This window comes from Dendrobates tinctorius, unplaced genomic scaffold, assembly GCF_039654945.1.
Source record: "Dendrobates tinctorius isolate UK_male_01 unplaced genomic scaffold, ASM3965494v1 ptg000154l, whole genome shotgun sequence".
In the NCBI taxonomy this organism is placed as follows: domain Eukaryota; kingdom Metazoa; phylum Chordata; class Amphibia; order Anura; family Dendrobatidae; genus Dendrobates; species Dendrobates tinctorius.
In genome coordinates this window covers 9,443,795-9,465,169 of record NW_027361821.1, presented here as the reverse complement: position 1 = coordinate 9,465,169, position 21,375 = coordinate 9,443,795, and the positions used below count along the sequence as shown (strand labels likewise).

Sequence of the window (21,375 nt, the reverse complement as noted above, 5' to 3'; positions counted from 1 at the left end):
CACTCTGGTTGGGCTCCATCAAGAATGCCTTGGCGGAGATCTTCCGCCCAAGCAGCTTTGGCCTTTGCTACCCAAGTGGAGGCAAAGGCTGGGCTTAGCACCGTCGCAGCCGCTTCGAATGCTGACTTTGCTAAGGATTCTATGATCTTGTCGTTAGAATACTTCAAAGCCGCCACACCTGAAACCGGAAGGACCGTGCTGTTAGATAGTCTGGACACAGGAGCGTCTACAGAGGGAGAAGCCGACCAGCTGTCGGTAAGCTCTTGAGAGAATGGATACAGCACACCGAGGCGCTTCCCTCTTTGAAAGCGCCTGGACGGACTTTTCCTTTCCTGGTGAGGAGCTTGGCAAACTCAGAATGAGGAGTGAAGACACCGGAAGGTGTTTATGCCCGTCTGAACGAAACTTCCTGATCTGAGGGTGTCGCAGGGGAATCTGTGATCTCGAAAGTATGGTTAATCGCTTCAATGAGGTTCTGTACCGTAACCTTCATGTCCGCGGTATGGTCCGAATCCAGCTCTAAAATCTCCTCGGATGGCGCATCCGAGAACGCTTCGCCTGACTCAGGTGAGGATGCACGGGAAGGAAACTGCTGGGAAGGACTATGTGGTGAGATGGAGCGAGGGGAGGATTCCGGCAGGAGATCCTGCCTGGGTCTTTTGCGGCTCATGGTGGCTGGTTCAGGTGGAACCTCTTGTGACCTGCTGGGTCCTGCAGAGGAGTCCAGGGACAACTTATGAAGAATGGCCACTAGGGACTGAGACACCCTGGTGAGATACGCCACTGATTGAGATAGGGAAGAAGCCCAGTCAGGAATGGGAGATTCGCTCTCACGTGGAGCAATAGGGGGCTCCTGGGCAGCGGGCTGGATGGGGGGAAAGTCACTGAAGCAGTGCCGGAAGGATGGGGGACAGGAGGCAGGGAGCTACTCACGGTTCGGTGTCCTGTGGATGCTTTCAGCGAGCGCTGCTGCACAGCTCGTCCATATCTGTAGGGCCGCAGAAGCGGCGAAGGAGTCCGGCTGACAGGCTGGAGAAAATGGCGGCCACCTGAGAGACCGGTAGAAAAAACGCACGCTTCCTTGTGGAGACAGGGAGGGCGGGGTTAACTGCAGCCAAAGGTGGTACCGCCCGCCGCTGTGTGCCGCCTCCAGAGCGCAGACGTGGAGGGAAAGAGCGGAGGACGGCCTAGAATGGGAGGGAGCGGTGGGCGGGCTTAGAAAGGGCGGGAGAGAAGCCCGCCTAAGGAAAAAGGCGGGGGGCGTGGCCGCGACGCCGAACAAGGCCGCAATAGAAGCCGGGGCCTGGAATAGATGCGGCTGCCGGCGGGGAGCGCGGGGCGGCGCGGAGGCAACGCTGCACTGCCGCGCGATCGCCCCGCAATGGATCCATGCCTGCCGCCCGGCTGTTGAGCCGAAACAAGATAAGTGCAGTCGGGGAGGGGGCGGGCGCAGAGAGAGGAAAAGGCTGCTGAAAGGAGCTGTGACACCTGGGGATGTCACTAAGGGCGACTGCTCCGCAAGGTACCCAAGCCTGCAGCATGGCTGGCCAAAATAAGAGAGAGAGACGTGGGAGGCTAGGGAGAGGAGGTGACACTCCGGGGTCCCATACTTACCTCACAGCAAAAACCTGTACCTTATGATCCTGTCCTCTTCCATAGAAGGAGGTCTGCGTCTCATCCAGACCGACAGGCTCTGGTGGGCGAGTGGGTGGGAGACGGGGGGCGAGGACCAAGTGGATCGCCTGACACGCATCCGTGCTCGGGGCTCTTGGTCCTGCCGTGGAGAGCTATGAGGATACGGGGTCGCAGTACACGCTATACTCATAGTCTCTTTGTGGGAGTACGGATGTGACTCTTCACTCCGTATCCCTCCGAAACCTGCAAGGGAACAACGCACGCTGAGGTAGATATGGGTCTAATGAAAGACCCGTGTCCACCTCCTACTGTCACTAAGCTAAACTGAGGAAATTAGTGCCGGTCGGTGAGGTTTATACTGCGGAGGAGGAGCTAACCTTTTTCTGTGCATAGTGTCAGCCAGCATACACCCCATGGTTTCTGTGTCCCCCAATGAAGCGATGGAGAAAAAAAAAGTTATATGTAAAGAAATAAAAGTTATACAGTTGTGTGAAAGTGTTTTCCTGGTTCGGGACCTAGAAGACTTGCTGTGGTAAATGGAGCCATGAATTCTGCTGTCTACCAAAAAAAATCCTGAAGGAGAATGTCCAGCCATCTCTGTTCATGACCTCAAGCTTAAGCGCACTTTGGCTATGCAGCAGCCCAAATAACCCAAAACACACAATTTTAGTCATATACTCCAGTGGTCCCCAACCTTTTTTGCACCAGGGACCGGTTTCAAGCAAGACCATTCTTCCATGGCCCGGCAGGGTGGGGATGGAGGTGTGGCAGGGGCGGGGCTTTGGTCATAAGGGGGCGGGGCTATGGACGCAGTTGTAGTTTAGCAGTGCATACTTATAATTAAATAACATTTATAATGTGACTCAACTCACCATAGGTTTTGAATGAGTGCTCCATCACCCCATCATTGCCTTCACCCCATCACTCCCTTCTCCCCATCATTGCCTTCACCCCATCACTGCCGTCTCTCCATCACTCCCATCATTGCCTTCTCCCCATCACTGCCTTCACCCCATCACTGCCGTCTCTCCATCACTCCCATCATTGCCTTCACCCCATCACTGCAGTCTCTCCATCACTCCCATCATTGCCTTCACCCCATCACTGCAGTGTGTCCATCACCCCATCATTGCCTTCTCCCCAGCACTCCCATCAATGCCTTCTCCCATTACCCCCATCATGGCCTTCTCCCGTCACCCCAGGCATCATGGCCTTCTCTCCCCATCACGGTTTTCTCCTCATGTCCCCATCTCCTCCAGGGCCAGGCTAACCTACACAAACACAGACAAACATACACACACACACACACTATATATATATATATATATATATATATATATACATACACACACACACACCACCTCTCTCCTCTCACCTGTCCGCAGCATCGCCCGCGCTTCCTCGCTCTGACACAGCTGCGGCCGCGCTCCTCTCTGTGTCAGAGACAGGAAGCGTGGGCACGAAGCTGGACAGGTCCTTGCAGCTCCGCTCCTGCTATTCCCTCTTGCAGGCAGCGGAGCTGCTTTGATCGCTCCCTGGCCGCCGCTACACTTGAGAGCAATCTAAGAATTGCTGCGCGCCGCCCCAGCCCCCGCTATGCCACTGACCTCCCTGGCTCCTCTTGTGTCGGCGGACCGGCAAGGGCACTGCAGCGGCCCGGTGCTGGGCCGCGGACCGGCGGTTGGGGACCCCTGATATACTCAATCCCTCTTTCCTTTCCCTTCATTATAAATCCATAAAGATGCACACAGCGCTGCTACATGCAGTTATACACACACTATACATTACGACATTTTGCAGTTCCTAATCAGAACCTGAACGGAGCCTGCAGGATCTTCTGCAAAATTCAAGGACCTTTCAGATCATGTGATCAGTCACATGCGCTGAAAGGTCCTAGAACTACTCGTGCAGCCTCCGTTCAGTTCCCCATAAGATTCCTCTCCTGCCCTACACTGATCACACAGGTCAGTGTGGGGCAAGAGAGAGGGCAGCTCTCTTTAATCAGGATGGCCATTGTTCCAGCGTTTTACTCCATCTCGGGAAGCTGCCCCTGGGACTACAAGACCCACATACGTTTTAACAAAAAGTTTTTATTTAAAAAAAAAAAAAAAAATGCATCTTATGATCTAAAAAGTATGGTAGCTTATTTTTTTCAACAAATTTTCTTACATGCTAGAATTGTTAAGGTATTAAAGTGACCTATAACTTTTTGTTACTTGCCTTATCGTGCATTGTCCAGCCCACATATTTTAAATAGCTGTCATTCAGGAATGCATCACTGTACATTTTCATCCAGACACCAATTTCTTCTATACATATTGCTCTTATTTCTGCAATAGCATCCCTGGGAGAAGAAAAGGAGAAAACTTAACGTTTAGTTCCTGAAACCAACCCCAATTTCAATGAACATTGGTGGTAGTATATATAATATAAATGTATTATTACTATTATTGATATAGAGATATTATATACCATATCCGGTGTTCGTGTATTTTTTCATACGTTTAGTTCCTGGCAGAGGAAATAGTCCAACATTGTTAGAACTAGATAGTGATAGGTTTGGGTTCTTAAAGCAAGGAGTGGCTTTACAATGTAGGAAAAATATAAAAGAAAAGGCTGATTTTTTTTATTATATATTCTTTTCTGTTATTTGCTTAAAAAAGACAAAAAAAATACTGCCACAAAAATGACATGGATGTCAGCCTCAGATCGATTTCAGCAAATCCGTAGAACAGGAAGGGGTTAATAGTTTATGGGCATATATGTTTGCATAGCTAGAAATCACTAGAAATTGTGTTATCACTAAAGACAGTTTGATAAAATGCTTTAAAAAAAAAAAATCATACCTGTATCGGTGAACAAAAACACCTTTAAATATTGCATTCATCATGTTTTCTATTTCATCCTGATTTTCTTGCAACTGTAGAGACAAAAATGAGACCTAATTAGTCACCCAAATGCATATAGAAAATGCAATAATGTAGGAGCATGAGTGTACAGACACGTGTAAATATTTGGCGCAGCATTGTGCAGCAACTGCAGCACAGCTCTGCGTGGCGGTATTAGGCTGTGTTCACACACAGCGTTTTTTTAGTGGTTTTTACTGCGGTTTTCACTATAAAACCGCTATAAAACCGCTAAAAAAAGGTGCACAGTCATTTCTATGCATTTTGCACATTGATGCGTTTTTTACCGCGAAAAAACCGCATCGCGGTAAAAACCGCAGCATGCACATTAATTTTGCCGTTTTTTCCGCGGTTTAGGCTTCTCCCATGCTTTTAGAAACCGCTGCGGTAAAAAACGCATCAACACCGTGCAAAAAACGCACAAAAACCGCCGCGGAAAAATAGGTGCGGTTTCTGGGAAGGGATTCAGGTTTTTGTGCAGAAATTTTCTGCAACGTGTGCACTTAGCCTTACACTTCTCTCCACAGCACAATATCAAGACGGATGTAACTGGGGGGTTCCTACTGATGACATCAAAGATTGTGGTAAAATAAACTTAAATCAAATAACATGTTTGATGCAAGGTCTAGGAGTCAAATTGTAATTAACCCCTTAATGACAGAGCCAATTTTGTACTTAAAGGGTCACCAGGTTTCGCCGATACGAGTTACAGCCACCGCCTTTCAGGGCTTATCTACAGCATTCCATATTGGTGTAGATAAGCCCCCAATTCGATCTGCAAAAGAAAAATAACTCACTATATTCACATGCGGGGCGGTCCGGTCTGATGGGTGTCGCCGGTCTTGGTCCGGCGGCACCCATCTTCTTGCGATGTCGCGCTCCTGCTTGCTTCAGAGGCTCCCCGGCATTGTGCTTCTGCGCAGTCGTACTTATCTGCCCTGTTAAAAACAGAGCAAAGTACTACAGGGCGCAGGTGCTGAGGCTCTCTGACCTTTCAAGGCGCCTGCGCACTGCAGGACTTTGAGTAGATAAGTAAGCCTGCGCAGGTGCGAGATGCTGAGGAACCTGTGACTATAATTAAAGTTATTTTTCTTCTCTTTCAGGTCTGATCGGGGGGCTCATCTACAGCATTATATAATGCTGTAGATAAGCCCTGAAAGTCGGTGGCTGTAACTCGTATTGGCCAAACCTGGTGTCAGGTTTGCTACAATGACCAGGCCAATTTTTACAATTCTGACCACTGTCACTTTATGAGGTTATAGCTCTGACACTGTTTTTTCTTGACATATTGTACTTCATGTTAGCGGTAAAATTTCTTGGATCTGACTTGCGCTTATTTATGGGGAAAAAATGGAAATTTGGCAAAAATTTTGAAAATTTAGCTATTTTCAAACTTTTCATTTTTGTGCCCTTAAATCAGAGTCATACCGCACAAAATAGTTAATAAATAACATTTCCCACATGTCTACTTTACATCAGCACAATTTTGGAAACAATTGTTTTTTTTTGTTAGGAAGTTATAAAGGTAAAAGCTGACCTTTTTTTAGGGACCACCTCACATTTGAAGTGAGTTGGGGGATGTTGTCAATATAACAGAAAATACCCAAAAGTGACACCATTCTAAAAACTGCAAAAATGAGCATTTTACTTTTTTCTTAAAAAATTTACTTTGGAACCAAACATTTTTATTTTCACAAGGGTAACAAGAGAAAATAGACAACAAAATTTGTTGTGCAATTTCTCCTGAATACGAAAATACCCCGTATGTGGGTGAAAGCCACTGTTTGGACATATGGCAGGGCTAAGAAGGGAGGGAGCACCGTTTGACTTTTTAGGCTGGAGTCACACACAACGAATAAAAAATCGGTCCCATTTTAAAGGTCCAAAATCGCACAAAAGTATCTTAACCAGTGATCCGTTTTTGATGCGATTTTTCTTCATTGATGCAATTTTAATCGCATGTAAGGATCCGTTTGACATCCGTCTGGCGAGATTTTCTCGCAGGATAGCTAAATGGACATATAATGGAGCCCAATGACAGGTTTCCTTACACAAACGAATTAATAGATCTAGACACATTAAATACACACACACAATAATATATATATATTTTATACATGTCATAGAGACACACATATATATATATATATATATATATATATATATATATATATATATATATATATATATATATATATATATATATATATATATTTCTAATTTATACAGTTCTTCATTGCAGAATAGCCGCTGAAACATTTGCCGGCTTTTGTATAATCATTCTTCTGCCCGACATGAAATGACACATGGTTTACATATAGTTAACCATTTCATGTTTTTTTTTTTTATATGTCTATCACTATTAATTATATGAGGGTTTGTGGGTAAAATTTTGGAGTTGTAGGGGTTCATTTAAGGGGTTAATTCGTTGTATTAAATTGCAGGGACTCCCTGCAGCCTCAGTGACGTCAGCGGGAGTCCCAGCAATTTAATACAACGAATTAACCTCTTAAATGAACCCCTACAACTCCAAAATTATACCCACAAACCCTCATATAATTAATAGTGATAGACATAAAAAAAAAAAAAACATGAAATGAAATGGTTAGCTATATGTAAACCATGTGTCATTTCATGTCGGGCAGGAGAATAACTATACAAAAGCCGGCAATTGTGTCAGCGGCTATTCTGCAATGAAGAACTGTATGAATTAGAAATCTAAATATAATATATATATATATATATATATATATATATATATATATATATATATATATATGTCTCTATGACATGTATAAAAATATATATCTATCTATTAATTCGTTTCTTTATTTAACCGGTCACTGTGATATTACTGTATTTGGAAGAAAAAAGAAAAAAAAAAAAATCGGGCTTTCGCTGCGATTTTACCGCAACTCACACATCGGGTCCGTTTGCAATCCAATTTTTTCTCGCCCCCATAGACTTGCATTGTCGAATCCGATCCGAAAATCGGTGACATGCTGCGATTGTCTCGGTCCGAGGATCGGATCCAATAAAAAGAAATTTAAAAAAAAAAAAAAAAAAATCGCATGATGTGAGCTGCCCCATAGAATAACATTGGGACGAATGCAATGTGATTATTTATCGCATTGCATTCGTCCGATTTAATCGCTAGTGTGACCCCGGCCTTAAGAGCAAAATTGACCTGAATCAATGGCCGGCGCCATGTCACGTCTGGAGACCCCCTGATGTACCTAAACAGTGGAAACCCCACCAATTCTAACACAGCCCTAACCCCACCGCCAACCCACCCCTAATCCTAACCCCAACACCACAACCCTAACAAAAGCCACAACCCTACCCCCAGCACCAGAATCCTACCCCCAAACACAACCCTAACCCCAACACCACAATCCTAACCCCAATCCTAACCCTAGCTCTAACCCCAACCCTATCCCAACAATAGAGGGATTTTTGGTACTTACCGTAAAATCTCTTTCTTGGAGCCTTCATTGGGGGGACAGAGATAACCATGGGTGTATGCTGCTGTCACGAGGAGGCGCTGACACTATGCAAAAGGAAAAAATAGCTCCTCCCTAGCAGTATACACCCACCGACAGGCACTAGGCTACTCAATTGGTGTCAAAGCAGTAGGAGAAGCAACCAAGCTCTCAACATACAGAGGCTGGACAAAATAATGGAAACACCTAACATTTTGGCATCATAATCTTCAAACATGTTCTAAACATGCAAACCGTGACATATGGTAATGTTTGGTAGTTGATTATTTGTGTTATGTGATATGTGTATGTAAATTAACTGTTTGTTTTGCAGAATTGTAAGAACATTGATGAAAACCTGATACCAATGGCAGACCTCTGATTTTCAAAGACCAAATTGTTGGTGCTCGTATGGCAGGCGCTAGTGTAACAGAAAGTGCCCGAATGCTTGGCGTGTCAAGCGGTACTGTCTCCAAAGTAATGACTGCGTTTGAAAGAAGGAAAAACGTCCGCAGCAAAGCACAGGTCCGGCCGAAAGTCGAAGTTGACTGAGAGAGACCGTCGGACTCTAAAGCGAATTGTGAGAGAGGATTGCAAGACCACGGCTCCAAAAATCACTGCTGAGTTCAATGAACACCTACAGAACCCAGTTTCCACTAAAAATGTTCGTCGGGAGCTGCACAAATCTGGATTCCACGGAAGAGCTGCAATTCGAAAACCGCTGCTCTCAATGACAAATGTTTCCAAGCGTTTAGAGTGGTGTAGAAACCTCCAGAATAGGTCCCTCGAGCTGTGGAAACATGTGATATTCTCAGACGAATCATTGTTTACCCTATTTCAGACCTCCGGCCGAGTGTACTTTTGGAGACAGCCGAAAGAAGTGTTCCATCCAGACTGCCTTCTTCCAACCGTAAAACATGGCGGAGGTTCTGTGATGATCTGGGGTGCCATTTCATGGAGATTTGCCGGGCCAATGATATCCCTTCATGGAAGAATTAACATCCGCGATTTAGGCATTTTGGGTGACCAAGTGCATCCTATGGTTCAAGCACTGTTCCCGGAGGGGAACGCCATCTTTCAGGATGATAATGCACCAATTCATACAGCTAGAATCGTTAAAGCATGGCACAAGGAACAATCTAATGAAGTTGAGCATCTCATCTGTCCCCACAATCCCCAGACCTCAACATTATTGAGCATTTATGGCAGATTTTAGAGATTCATGTTAGACGCCGATTTCCGCCGCCATCGTCGCTCAAAGAACTGGAGGGTGTTCTAACTGAAGAATGAGCTACAATTCCTTTGGAAACAATTCACACCTTGTATGATTCCATACTTCGGAGAATTGAGGCTGTAATCGCCGCAAAAGGTGGACCTACACCATATTAAACTAACTTTTGTTGATGTTTCCAGGTGTTTCCATTATTTTGTCCAACCTCTGTATGTAACAACTCAAAACAACGGCACGTGGCCAACCCTTGTACAAACAATTAGGGAGGGTGCTGTGTCCCCCAATGAAGGCTCCAAGAAAGAGATTTTACGGTAAGTACCAAAAAACCCTCTTTCTTTATCACTTCATTGGGGGACACAGATAACCATGGGACGCCCAAAAGCAGCCCCAAGGGTGGGAGAATGAAAATATATGCAAAGAGAAGGGAACCTAGGTCGGCCGGCAAAAAACCGCCAACTGCGAAACCTTCCTACCCAGGCCTGCATCAGCTGAGGCTTGGGTATTAACCTCGTAAAACCTAGCAAAGGCGTGCAAAGACGACCAGGTTGCGGCCTAGCAGATCTGCAGGGCCGAAGCCTGGTGACAAAAGGCCTGGGAAGCTCCCACCTCCCAGGTGGAGTGAGCCTTTACTCCTGGAGGAGGCTGTTTGCCCTGAACACAGTATATCTCCAATATCGCTGAATGAACTCAACGGGCAATCGTGGACTCAAAAGCATGGAGTTCTGTTCGACGACCCTCAGGGATGACAATAAGGGAATCTGACTAACGAAAGGGAGCAGTCCTAGAAAGGTAGACTTGAATTGCTCGGACCAATTCCAGTTTCTGGAGGGATTTTTCCAGTGGATGAACAGAAGAAGGATACAGGGAGGGAAGGATGACGTCTTCATTGATGTGAAAAGCAGAAACCACCTTGGGCAAAAAGGAAGGAACAGGACGAAGGGCTACCTTGTCCTGGTGCAGAATCAGGAAAGGAGAATGACACGACAGTGCTACTAGATCGGAAACTCTCCTGAGAGACGTAATGGCGATTAGGAAGGCCACCTTCCAAGACAGGAGAGAAAACGAGATATCCTGGATGGGCTGAAAGGGTGAACTACTGAAGAACATCGAGCACAAGATTGAGATCCCATGGATCTACCGGAGGATGGCAAGGTGGCGCAAGTTGGGCGACACTCTGAATTAAAGTCTTCACCTGAGGAAACAAAATGTTATCCTCGCACCACCCGAAGAGGGCTTTCCAGTATCTGTGGTAGATATGTGAGGATGCTGGTTTCCTTGCCTTAACCATGGTCTGGATGACCCTGGTAAAGAAAGAGTTTTTTTGTTTTGTTTTTTATGACTGCGCCCTCAATGGCCATGCCGTTAGACTGAGAGACCGAGAACTCGGGTGGAAGAGGAGGCTTTGCGAGAAAAGATCTGGACGGTCTGGAAGCTTCCAGGGAACGTCCACGAGCATGTTCATCAGCTCCGCATACTAGGCTTTCTCGGCCAGTCTGGAGCAATCAGAAGAATGGGAACCCGTTCTGTTTTTTTTTTTTTTAAAGACTCTTGGAATCAAGGGGAGAAGCGGAAAAAGATAAGGTAGCAGAAACTGGGACCACGGGATCATTAGAGTGTCGCAGCCAATAGTCCCGTAACCTGGCTACGAACAGAGGAACTATGAGGATCGCCCGGAGCGCCATGAGGTCGGCGTCCGGGGTGCCCTATCTCTGAAATATTTGGTCGAAGACGACGGGGTTGAGGGACCACTCGCCGGACGTGATGATCTTAGAAAATCTGCTTGCCAATTTTCCACCCCTGGGATGAGAACTGCGGATATGGCAGAGACGTAACGTTCCACCCATCTCAAAGTCCTTCTCACCTCTGAGATGGCTCGTTTGCTGCGAGTCCCGCCTTGGTGTTTTATGTATGCCACGGCCGTGGCGTTGTCCGATTGAAAGTGGACTGGCTTGCCTATGATCAGAGACTGCCAGCGGAGAAGGGCAAGAAGGATTGCCCTGATCTCCAGGGGGTTGATGGGGAGAAGGGTTTCCTGAGCATTCCAGCACCCGTGTGCTGTGTGGTGGAGGAAGACTGCTCCCCAACTGAGGAGACTAGCGTCGGTGATGATGACCTGCCACGGGAGAGGGAGAAAGAACTACCCGCGCAGGACAGAGGTGGATAGCGACCATCAAGTCAGAGATTGCCTCACTTTGAGAGACAGAAGAACCGGTCGGTCCAGGGAGACAGTTGTCTTGTCCCAAGCAGACAAGAGAGCATGCATCTCTATCACCCTCATGCAAGACCGTAAGGGGAGGGGGAATGGTTTCCTTAGGGAGAAAATTCCTTTACATAGAGACGCAAACTTGTCCCTTGGAAGGAAGACACGGCCTGAGCCGTATTGAACTGTAAACCCGGAAAGAAAAAAAAAAACAGGTGCTGAGATGGGAGAAGGCAGGATTTCTCCTTGTTGACTATCCAGCCTAGGCGGGCCAGAGTGTCCAGAGTGATCTGAAGGCTGTGGTCTCAGTCCTGGTGTGACTGTCCCTAGATTAGGAGATCGTCTAGGTAAGGGATTATGAAAAAATCCCTTGGAGCGAAGGATGGCCATGATCACTGCCATGACCTTTGTTAAGAACCTGGGGGCAGACACCAGGCCAAAGGGAAGAGCCGTGAACGGATAATGGCCCTCTCGGGTTGTGAACCGATGGCAGCTCTGATGCTGTACACACACAGGAATGTGAAGATAAGCATCCAGAAGGTCGCCAGAAAAAAAAAACTTCCCCGGTTCCTTGGAGGCGATCACCGAACATAAGGACTCCATCCTGAAATGGCAGGTCTGAACATGGCAATTCCCGCTTGAGGTCCAGAACCGGACGGAGGGACCCATCTTTTTTCGGGACTACAAACAGATAGGGGTAAAACCCCAAAAGATGCTCGTTTGGAGGAACGGGCACTATTACGCCTGAGTGAAGAAGGGAAGAGACCGCCTGAAGAACCCCTGGAGCGGAGACTCTTTGACCAGCGTGACAGAAAGAAGTGTCTTCCTGAGGTGGTAGAAAAGTCGATATTGTAACCAGAGGTGACTACCTCCCTGATCCAGGCGTCGCTGTCCACTGATAACGATGTGTCCCTGAAAAGAAGGCGGCGTCCTCCCACCCTGGAAGATTTTTTATTTTTATTTTTGGAAGAATGATCTGCATTCCACGCTTTCAACCAGAGGATATGGCGTATGGCAATGATATAGCTTGCTTGCTCTGGAGGAACAGCCGGCTGCATCCAAAGAAGCAGCTAGAAGGTATATGCCAGCGTGGCTATCTGACCCGCCAAATCTGCAAGTTCTTCCGGAGGAGCTGCAACTACAATGCCCTGGCGGAGGATCTTAGCCCAGGCAGAAATAGACTTTGCCACCCCTGTGGCAGCGAAGCTAGAGCAGAGGGAAGCACCTGTCACTTCAAAGGCCAATTTGGTTCAATCTGCCTGTCAGTGGCGTCCTTGAGAGACGCACTGGGAGGGACAGAACAGTCTTTGAGGCTAGACGGGAGACCGGAGGATCCAACTATGGAGACTCTGCTCATTTCCTGTAAGGTCTGGGCTGAAGGAATACAGTATGTCTAACTGCCTCCTTCCAAGCGCTTTTCAGGGTGCTCCCAATGTTTGGCCATGGTTGCCTCGAACTCTTTGTGATCGGGAAAGGTCCGGGGAGGAGGTTTTACCCGTTTGAAGGAGACGGAGTGTTCTGGAGTGGGATCTTCGTCCTCTTTTACCTTAAGGTTATGGGTGATAGCTAGAATGAGGCTATCAACTATGTCTTGTAGCTTGGAAGTCTGGTTTGAATCAGAGGCAGACCCAGACTGGGAATCCAGTTCATGCCCCAACGCCTCCTCCGAGGAGGGGGGATGGGGAAAGAAGGGCAATCTTGACAGAGTAGAGGGGCCCAGAGAACTGGATGAGGAGCTAGGGAGAGTCCTCTTTCTAATTTCTTTTCTTGATCTGTCCCTGCGAAGATCATTGTCAGGTGCATGCGAATCACCCTGTGAGGCGTTCGGAGCACTGGTGGCGACAGATAAATTCGGAAGACGTTCCGGGGCTTGGACGAGGGACTGTGATATTTTGTCAGGTCCAAGACCGACAGTCATGGCAACAGCCCACTCCGGAGGGAGGGGAGTGCACTCATCTGGAAATTAGAGGGCTACTTGGTGGAAGGACTGCAGGACAGACTACTTTCTCTTGCAGCAGGCACTGGCGTAATGAATTATGGTGGGCTTAGAGGGAGGACCCGAAGCCCCTGCAGAGTTGAGCATATGCTGACGAGGGATATAATAGTAAAGAGTGCCAGAGCTATACTGCTGAGGAGTGCTATGGCGCAACAGGGACAGGGAAGGGTAGCAGGACAGAGCCTACCCGATGCCAGCGACAATGCAGCTGAAGATCGATGGTTCCTGTGTTGTTCTCTCAGATGTCTGCAGAGCACAGTCTGTGTGTTGCACGACAAAGCCAAAGAAGAACGCCACAGGAGCACAGGGGTTAAGATGGCCCAGACCACGCTGAACTTCACGATGCGATGGTGGGCGTGGCCAAGAACAGGGAGAAGTGAAAGGCTGAACGCGGTTGGCTGGAGTGTCAGAGGAGGCATGGCCAGAGAGAGCAACTGGCCAGGAGAAGGTGAAGAGGACACAGTAATTTGAGCCGGGAGGCGTGTCCCCGCCTCTGACAGGCTGAAGATCGGCACCCAGAGCGTGGGAGGCGTGGCCTGGGAAAAAGCCGGTGGTGGAAAGCGAAAGCAGTGAGGTGATTGGTTTGACGCGCCGGGGCGTGTCAAGCATGGAGAATGGGCCGGTCGGGCGGTGAGCGAGCCTCTGTGATCGGTGGGCCACACGCTGGGGGCGTGTCCACGCAGAAAGCTCTGTTATAGGAGTGCAGGGTAAAAATGGCGCGCGGCAAGGAGAAAAAAGGCGCCAACAACAATCAGTGAGCTGTGATGAACTGCGGAGCGGCGGTTTCTTTAGAAAATAGCCTGCCGCTGTGCTGCGGTCTGAGATTGGTCTGCCCAGGGCATGGGGGGGGGAGGGGGAATACATACCAGCCACAGGGATGTCCAGAGTCCTCTTGCCTGATGATGTTGTCGGGAGCCCCCAAATAGTGGAGGATCGCTGTAAAACAGGGATCCTCCTTCCCGCACCAACTCCGGATGGTGCAGAAGACTGCGTCAACCCCTTACAAGAAGGGGGGAGGCCACCGCAGGTGACCATCGTCTTCCTCTCAGCCCTCTCCAAGGGGTGAGGAGGGGAAAAGGCAAGGGACCAGCCACCCTGAGACAACCAGGAAGGTGTCAGGGGATAAGGTCCTGCCAGCGGGTCAGAGTGGGCGATGTGGGTGACACCACACTGCTCTCTCAGTCGCATAAAGTGGGAAAACAGGGTGAGAATCTGCACCCTGTAACCCTGAAGATGAAGAACATGGAAAACAAGAGAGAAATATCAATAAAACACAACAGGGTACCTGAAAGGGAAAAAGCTGCAGATCTGGGGTTAGATCCAGGTCCGCCTCCTACAGACACTAAGCTTAAACTAAGGGAGTAGCCTAGTGCTTGTCGGTGGGTGTATACTGCTGGGGAGGAGCTATTTTTTCCTTTTGCAAAGTGTCAGCGCCTCCTAGTGACAGTAGCATACACCCATGGTTATCTGTGTCCCCCAATGAAGCGATGAAGAAAACCCTAGTTCTAGCCCTATCCCCAACTCTAACCCTAGCTATAACCCCAACCATAACGCTAACCTTAGCCTAAACCCTACCGGAAAAAAATATTTTAATTTTATTTTTTACTATTTTTACTACCGTATATACTAGAGTTTCTTCACTGCCCAGTGGTATAAAATTCTGTGACACACCCTTGTTATCAATATGATCATTACACCCCTTTATTAATTCATTGAGAGGTGTAGTTTGTAAAATGGGGTCATTTTATGGGGGTTCTGCTCTTCTGGCACCTCAGGGGCTCTCCCAGTGGGTCATGGCACCCTCAAACCATAATAGTAAAGGCTGCACTATTGTATTTGCGCTCCTTCCCTTTTGAGCTTTGCATTGTGCCTCAAAAGTACCGTATATACTCGTGTATAAGCCGAGATTTTCAGCCCATCTTTTTAGGCTGAAAGTGCGCGCGCACACACACACACACACACACACACACACACACACACACACACACACACACACACACACACACACACACACACACACACCCCCTCCCTCGGCTTATACTCGAGTCATATACAGGAGGTCGGTGGGGGAGGCGGAGCGCGGGTGACAGATCATACTCACCCTCTCCTGGCACGGTCTCTGCAGCCCCTGCTTCTCCCATGGTTTCCGGCGCCTGTGTTCAACGGTCACGTGGTACCGCTGCACATATTCATTACTTTAATGAGCGGTACCACGTGATCGCTGAACACTGGAAGAGCTGCAGTGCCGGAGACCATGGGAGAAGCAGGGGCTGCAGAGACGCACCAGGAGGGGGTGAGTAAGACGGGGGAAGCCATGCTATATTCACCTGTCTCCGTTCCACAGCCGCACCTTTATGGAGCATCTTATGGGGCCATAACCTTTATGGAGCATCTTATGGGGCCATAACCTTTATGGAGCATCTTAAGGGGTCATAACCTTTATGGAGCATCTTAAGGGGCCATAACCTTTATGAAGCAGCATATGGGGTATATATATCTATGGAGCATCTTATGGGGCCATTATTAACCTTTGTGCAGCATTATATGGGGCGTATTTTGTATGGAGCATCTTATGGGGCCATCATGAACTGTATGGAGCATTATATGGGGCTCCTGATTCAATATGGATATTCAAAAACATTTAACCTACTGATGTCTCAAATATTTTTACTTTTATTGTATCTATTTTTATTTTTGAAATTTATCAGTAGCTGCTGCATTTTCCACCCTAGGCTTATACTCGAGTCAATAAGTTTTACCATTTTTTTGTGGCAAAATTAGGGGGCCACGTCTTATACTTGAGTATATACGGTATTAATTAATTTTGATCACTGTGATCGGGTCTATCACAGTGATCAAAATTAACCAATAGGAGAAATCTACTGTTGCTAGCCGGCAGATCTCGGCGGGCACAATGTGCATGCGCTCACCATTTTCTTGCCAGAAGATGCAGAGGGCCAGGGGATGCAGTAGGTGCTGGAGGTACCGGGGGGACCCCATTTCTCTCTCATATAAATGGGAAATCTACCTTTTTCTTTTGCGGTCACTATTATTCGGTGAATAACGGTGATCACAACACTGGGGACAGTAAAAACCAACCCGAATCATGTACTCCGGGGTCTCAGCTACCCCCGGTAGCCGAGACCCTAGAGTTTTTCCGACCCTGGGGGGCGCTATAACCTTATTTCTCAGCGCTGTTAAAAAGCGGCACTGAGGAATAAGTACCCTTAACTGTCGCCATTAAGAGGTGTATTGTCGGTCGTTAAGGGGTTAATATTCAAATACAAGCAGAAATATACTGTGATCCTGGCCACATTCACTATGCTTTTCAACATGTTTCAATGAAAAAGCCAGGGTAGAAATAGAAGGGTTGTCTAAGCATCTGTTACTGATGACCCATCCAAAAGGTAGGTCATCAACATCAGATCAAATGGGGGCTGGCACCCAGCACCTTATCAATCAGCTGTTATTAAACTCTGAAGGAAGCGTAGCCATTCAGTATACAGACAACTACAGCTGGAGCCAGTTAATAGCTGATCAGTGGGGGTCCTGTGTGCTAGACCACCACCAATCTGATATTGATAACCTACTTTGGAACACAATCCTAGCAGAGAACAGCAGGAGATCATGACCGATTCCTTCTGTGTCAGCATGTGTTACCTGGCATTGGGGAAACCTTTTCTGTGCTGCTCAGCTCTGGAGCTTCTGTAAAATGCTAGCAGGCATCATTGTAGTGCCACAAAGTTACGGCCACCGCCTTTCAGGCATTATATAATGCTGTATATCTGCCCCAGCCCAACCTAGAACAACTGAAAAATAATTTTTATTATACTCACCTGCAGTCCGGTCCAAGAGGTATCGATCTTCTTGGTCCGGCGCCTCCGATCTTATGATTGCCGTCCTCCATCTTGCGTCATGTGGATGATGGCTTCCTGCGTCATCCACACAGGCTCCCTGGCATTGCGCTCCTGTGCAGGCGTACCTAATCTGCCCTGTTGAGGGCAGAGCAAAGTACTGCAGTGCTCATGCCCTGGGAAAGTCAGAGAGGCCCAGCGCCTGCGCACTGCATTACTTTGCTCAGCCATCAACAGAGCAGATAAGTACGCCTGCAGGGATGCGTCATCCACACGAACCAAGAAGGCGATCATAAGAAGATGGGAGGTGCCGGACAAAGAAGAGCGACACCCATCAAACCGTACCACCCCACAGGTGAGCATAAGAAAAGTCATTTTTCTTCTCTTACAGGTCAAATCGGGGGCTTATCTACAGCATTATAGAATGGTGTATATAAGCTCTGAAAGGTGGTGGCCGTATTTCATATCAGCCAAACATGGTGACAGGTTCCCTTTAACATACAGAATACAGACGTCATAAACAAGGTACAAGATTAGGATAGACCACAAAGACCACAGATCTGTTACAACAATATATCTATCCTAACCTCTTTTCGCTTCTGTAGTAAAAGCTCTAGTCTGTCATTGGCTCGTTTTCCAATCATCTTATTCCTTTCTGCTTCGTACTGCCGTTGTGTGTTGTCCATGTTGATGCTCAAGTTAAGAGCGACATTAACCAAAGCCGTCATCAATTTCATAGCTGAAAGAAGAAAAACAGAGCTAAAGTCAATGAAAAAAGAAATGTGTATTAATATATTTCCATTAACATATTACGCACTAACCTGCCAATGTGCTCGTATGTCGAAAAGCTCTAACTTGTGAATCAGAAAGGCCCGTGAGAAGAGAAATGACCGTGTCCATCATATACTCATCATAAATGATGCTGTATTGGCACTGGCGGACTAAAACACCAATGAACTCACAAAAGCTGTACTTAAATTTCTTCCACTGTGGACCAGCCATGGTTAAAGGGTAATCGCCACTGTCCTACAAAAAGAAAATAATGAATTTTCAGCCTGAAAGGAAATATTTCAATTAGCAAGTGAAACACTGGTATCTGTACAGATACGCATTAAGGACAGAGTAAGCTGGTGGGAGAACTGCAGAGAAGAGGCCACAGCAGTAACATAGCTTGAAGATCCTATTATCAGGACCAGGGAATCAGCAAATGGTGAAAGTGTCTTTATTGAATAACGTAAATGCATAAAAATTATATATATATATTTTTTTTTTAATCCTCCCGTAATCCACTTATTTTTAACGTGATGTTTTCTGAAATTATAACTAAAGAAAATACCCAACAGGTCCTTTCCGACATTGGACATACTGGTACCTCTGTCTATTTTGTAGGGCGTTCCCAAAAGTAGAATTCCGTCCTAGTGATTGTGAAGGCACAAGAGCTGAGCCCGAGGCAATTACCGCAGGAGCTCAGTTTAACGGATAGTCGAGCTCCTGCTGTAACAGCCATGGCCATTGACAGCACAGTAACCAGCTGTTTAACAATTCCATAAAGCACCATTGGTTTCAAAATGGTCACAACACCCCTAGTTGAATTCCTCGAAGGGTTAAGCTTCCAAAATGAGATGACTTGTTTCTGCTGTTTTGGCATGTTAAAGGCTTTCCTAATGTGACATGGCAGCCTCTATTTTAAAAAAATTGCGCTCCAAAAGGCAAACAGTGCTCCTCCTCTTCCGAGCCCTGCCGTTTTCCCAAACAGTAGTTTTCCACCACATATAGGATGTCGGCGTACTCAGGGGAAATTGCACAATAATTTTTTGTTCGCATTTTATCCTGCTACCCTTCTAAAAACGAAAAAAAAAAAAAAAAAAATTAGGGCTAAGGCAATATATTCATTTAAAAGAAATAAAAAAAAAAAAAAAATTTTCCCCCCCACTTTGCATTAACTTTTGTGAAGCACCTAAAGAGTCAAACTTTCTGAATATGGTTTTGAATACTTCTAGGTATGCAACTTTTTAAAACGGGGTCTTGTTTGTGGGTTTTCTGACAGACCATTCAATGTTACTTTGTGTACTCACCATAAAATGCTTTTCTCTGAGCCAGTCATTGGGAGACACAGATACCGTGGGAGTTATGCTGCCTGCCACTAGGAGGACACTAAGTAAACCAGAAAAAAAGTTAACTCCTCCTCTGCAGTATACACCATCTCGCTGGATGAGATTTCTCCAGTTTGGTGAAAAAGCAGTAGGAGCTTAAACAGTTCAACAATAACCATAACTATGTCACAACATAAAGATGCTACAATGAGCCGGTAGGCTAAGCGGGGTGGGTGCTGTGTCCCCCAATGAATGGCTCGGAGAAAAGGATTTTACGGTGAGTACACAAAAATCCCTATTTCTCCTACGCCTCATTGAGGGACACAGAGACCGTGGGACATCCTAAAGCAGTCCCTGGGTGGGGAGCATATACCTGCTAATACCCCATGTACCACTGAGTCAACTCTGAGGTCCTGCCGATTGCAGGGTGCATCTGCCGAGAGCTGCACCCGCAGAGGCCTGAGAATGAATTTGGTAATGCTTTGTAAAAGTATGCAGACTGGACCAAGTCGCAGCCTTGCAGACCTGTACTGCCGAGGCCTGGTGCCGAATGGCCCAAGAGGCGCCCACTGAGCGGATAGAGTGTGCCTTAATCTCTGCTGGGACAGGTGCGTTCCTGCCACGGTAGGATTCTTGAATCACCAAGCGGATCCATCTGGCTAGTGTTGCCTTTGAAGCGGCTAGACCCTTCTTATACCCTTCTGGAAGTATGAACAGGGCATCTGATTTGCGGAAGGGAGCCGTCCGCGAGATGTACCGTCTCAGGGCCCTAACCACATCCAGAGTGTGGAGGGCTTTCTCAATATGATGGACTGGTTCCAGACAAAAGGAAGGGAAAACAATTTCCTCATTGAGATGGAAAGAGGATACAACATTGGGTAGGAAGGACGGAGACGTCCTGAGAACTGCCTTGTCCTGATGAAAATTCAGGAACAGGGGGCGGCAGGACAGAGCCGCCAATTCTGAAACTCATCTAATTGACGTAATTGCCACTAAAAAGACCACCTTCCAAGACAGAACAGTCAGTGGTACGTCGTGGACGGGTTCGAAGGGAGCCTCCTGTAGGGCCCAAGAACCAGGTTAAGGTCCCATAGTTCCAATGGCCTATAAGGAGGCGCCACATGGGCAACTCCCTGAAAGAAAGTCTTGACTTGAGGTTTGGTGGCAAGTCTGCGTTGGAATAGCAGTGACAAGGCTGAAATTTGGCCTTTGAGCAAGCTAAGCACGAGGCCCGACTTTAGTCCATATTGAAGGAATTCCAATATAGTAGGAATGGAAAATACAATAGGGGATCGGCCATGATCCTTGTACCACGAGAAAAAGGTTTTCCAGGTGCGGTGATAGATGCGCATGGACACGGGCTTCCTAGCACTCATCATTGTGGAAATCACGTCGTGAGAGAACCCAGCCTTTGTTAAAATCCAGGATTCAACGGCCACGCCGTCAAAGACAGGGCCCCAGATTTCTGGTGGTAAATCGGACCCTGAGAGAGAAGATCCGGGCAATCTGGAAGTCGCCAGGGAACGTCGGCGACTAATTGAATCAGTTCTGCGTACCAAACGCAGCCAATGTGGCACGACAAGAATCACCGGTACTCCTTCCGTTCTGATTTTCTTGATGACCCTTGGGATCAAGGGAAGAGGGGGAAAGATGTACGGGAGCCGGAACCAGTGCCACGGCAGAACTAGGGCGTCTGCACCGATAGCGCATGGATCTCGTGATCGGGCGATGAATCGAGGAACTTTGTTGTTTAGTGTCGAAGCCACCAGAGCCACATCCGGAGTCCCCCAACGATGGCAAATCTGCTGAAAAACCTCCAGATGAAGAGACCACTCTCCCGAGGCAAGGCCTTGGCGACTGAAAATCTGCAGCCCAATTCTCTACGCCCAGGATGTGGACTGCCGAGATGGGCGAATGATTGGTTTCGGCCCAACGAAGGATGTGACTCACTTCGTGCATGGCAATCCTGCTCGGAGTA

The 21,375-nt window shown here is 47.3% G+C and overlaps 1 protein-coding gene across 1 annotated transcript in view; it reads right to left on the bottom strand.

The window, feature by feature from the left end:
* STAG2 (STAG2 cohesin complex component) overlaps positions 1-21,375 on the bottom strand; it is a 195,089-nt gene that overhangs the window by 76,927 nt on the left and 96,787 nt on the right. Inside the window, exons 8-11 of the mRNA XM_073547610.1 lie at positions 18,126-18,330; positions 17,892-18,043; positions 4,482-4,555; positions 3,856-3,979 (exon numbers count right to left, since the gene is read on the bottom strand). Coding sequence (XP_073403711.1) covers positions 3,856-3,979; positions 4,482-4,555; positions 17,892-18,043; positions 18,126-18,330 — 555 coding nt within the window. The remainder of the gene's footprint in view (positions 1-3,855; positions 3,980-4,481; positions 4,556-17,891; positions 18,044-18,125; positions 18,331-21,375) is intronic.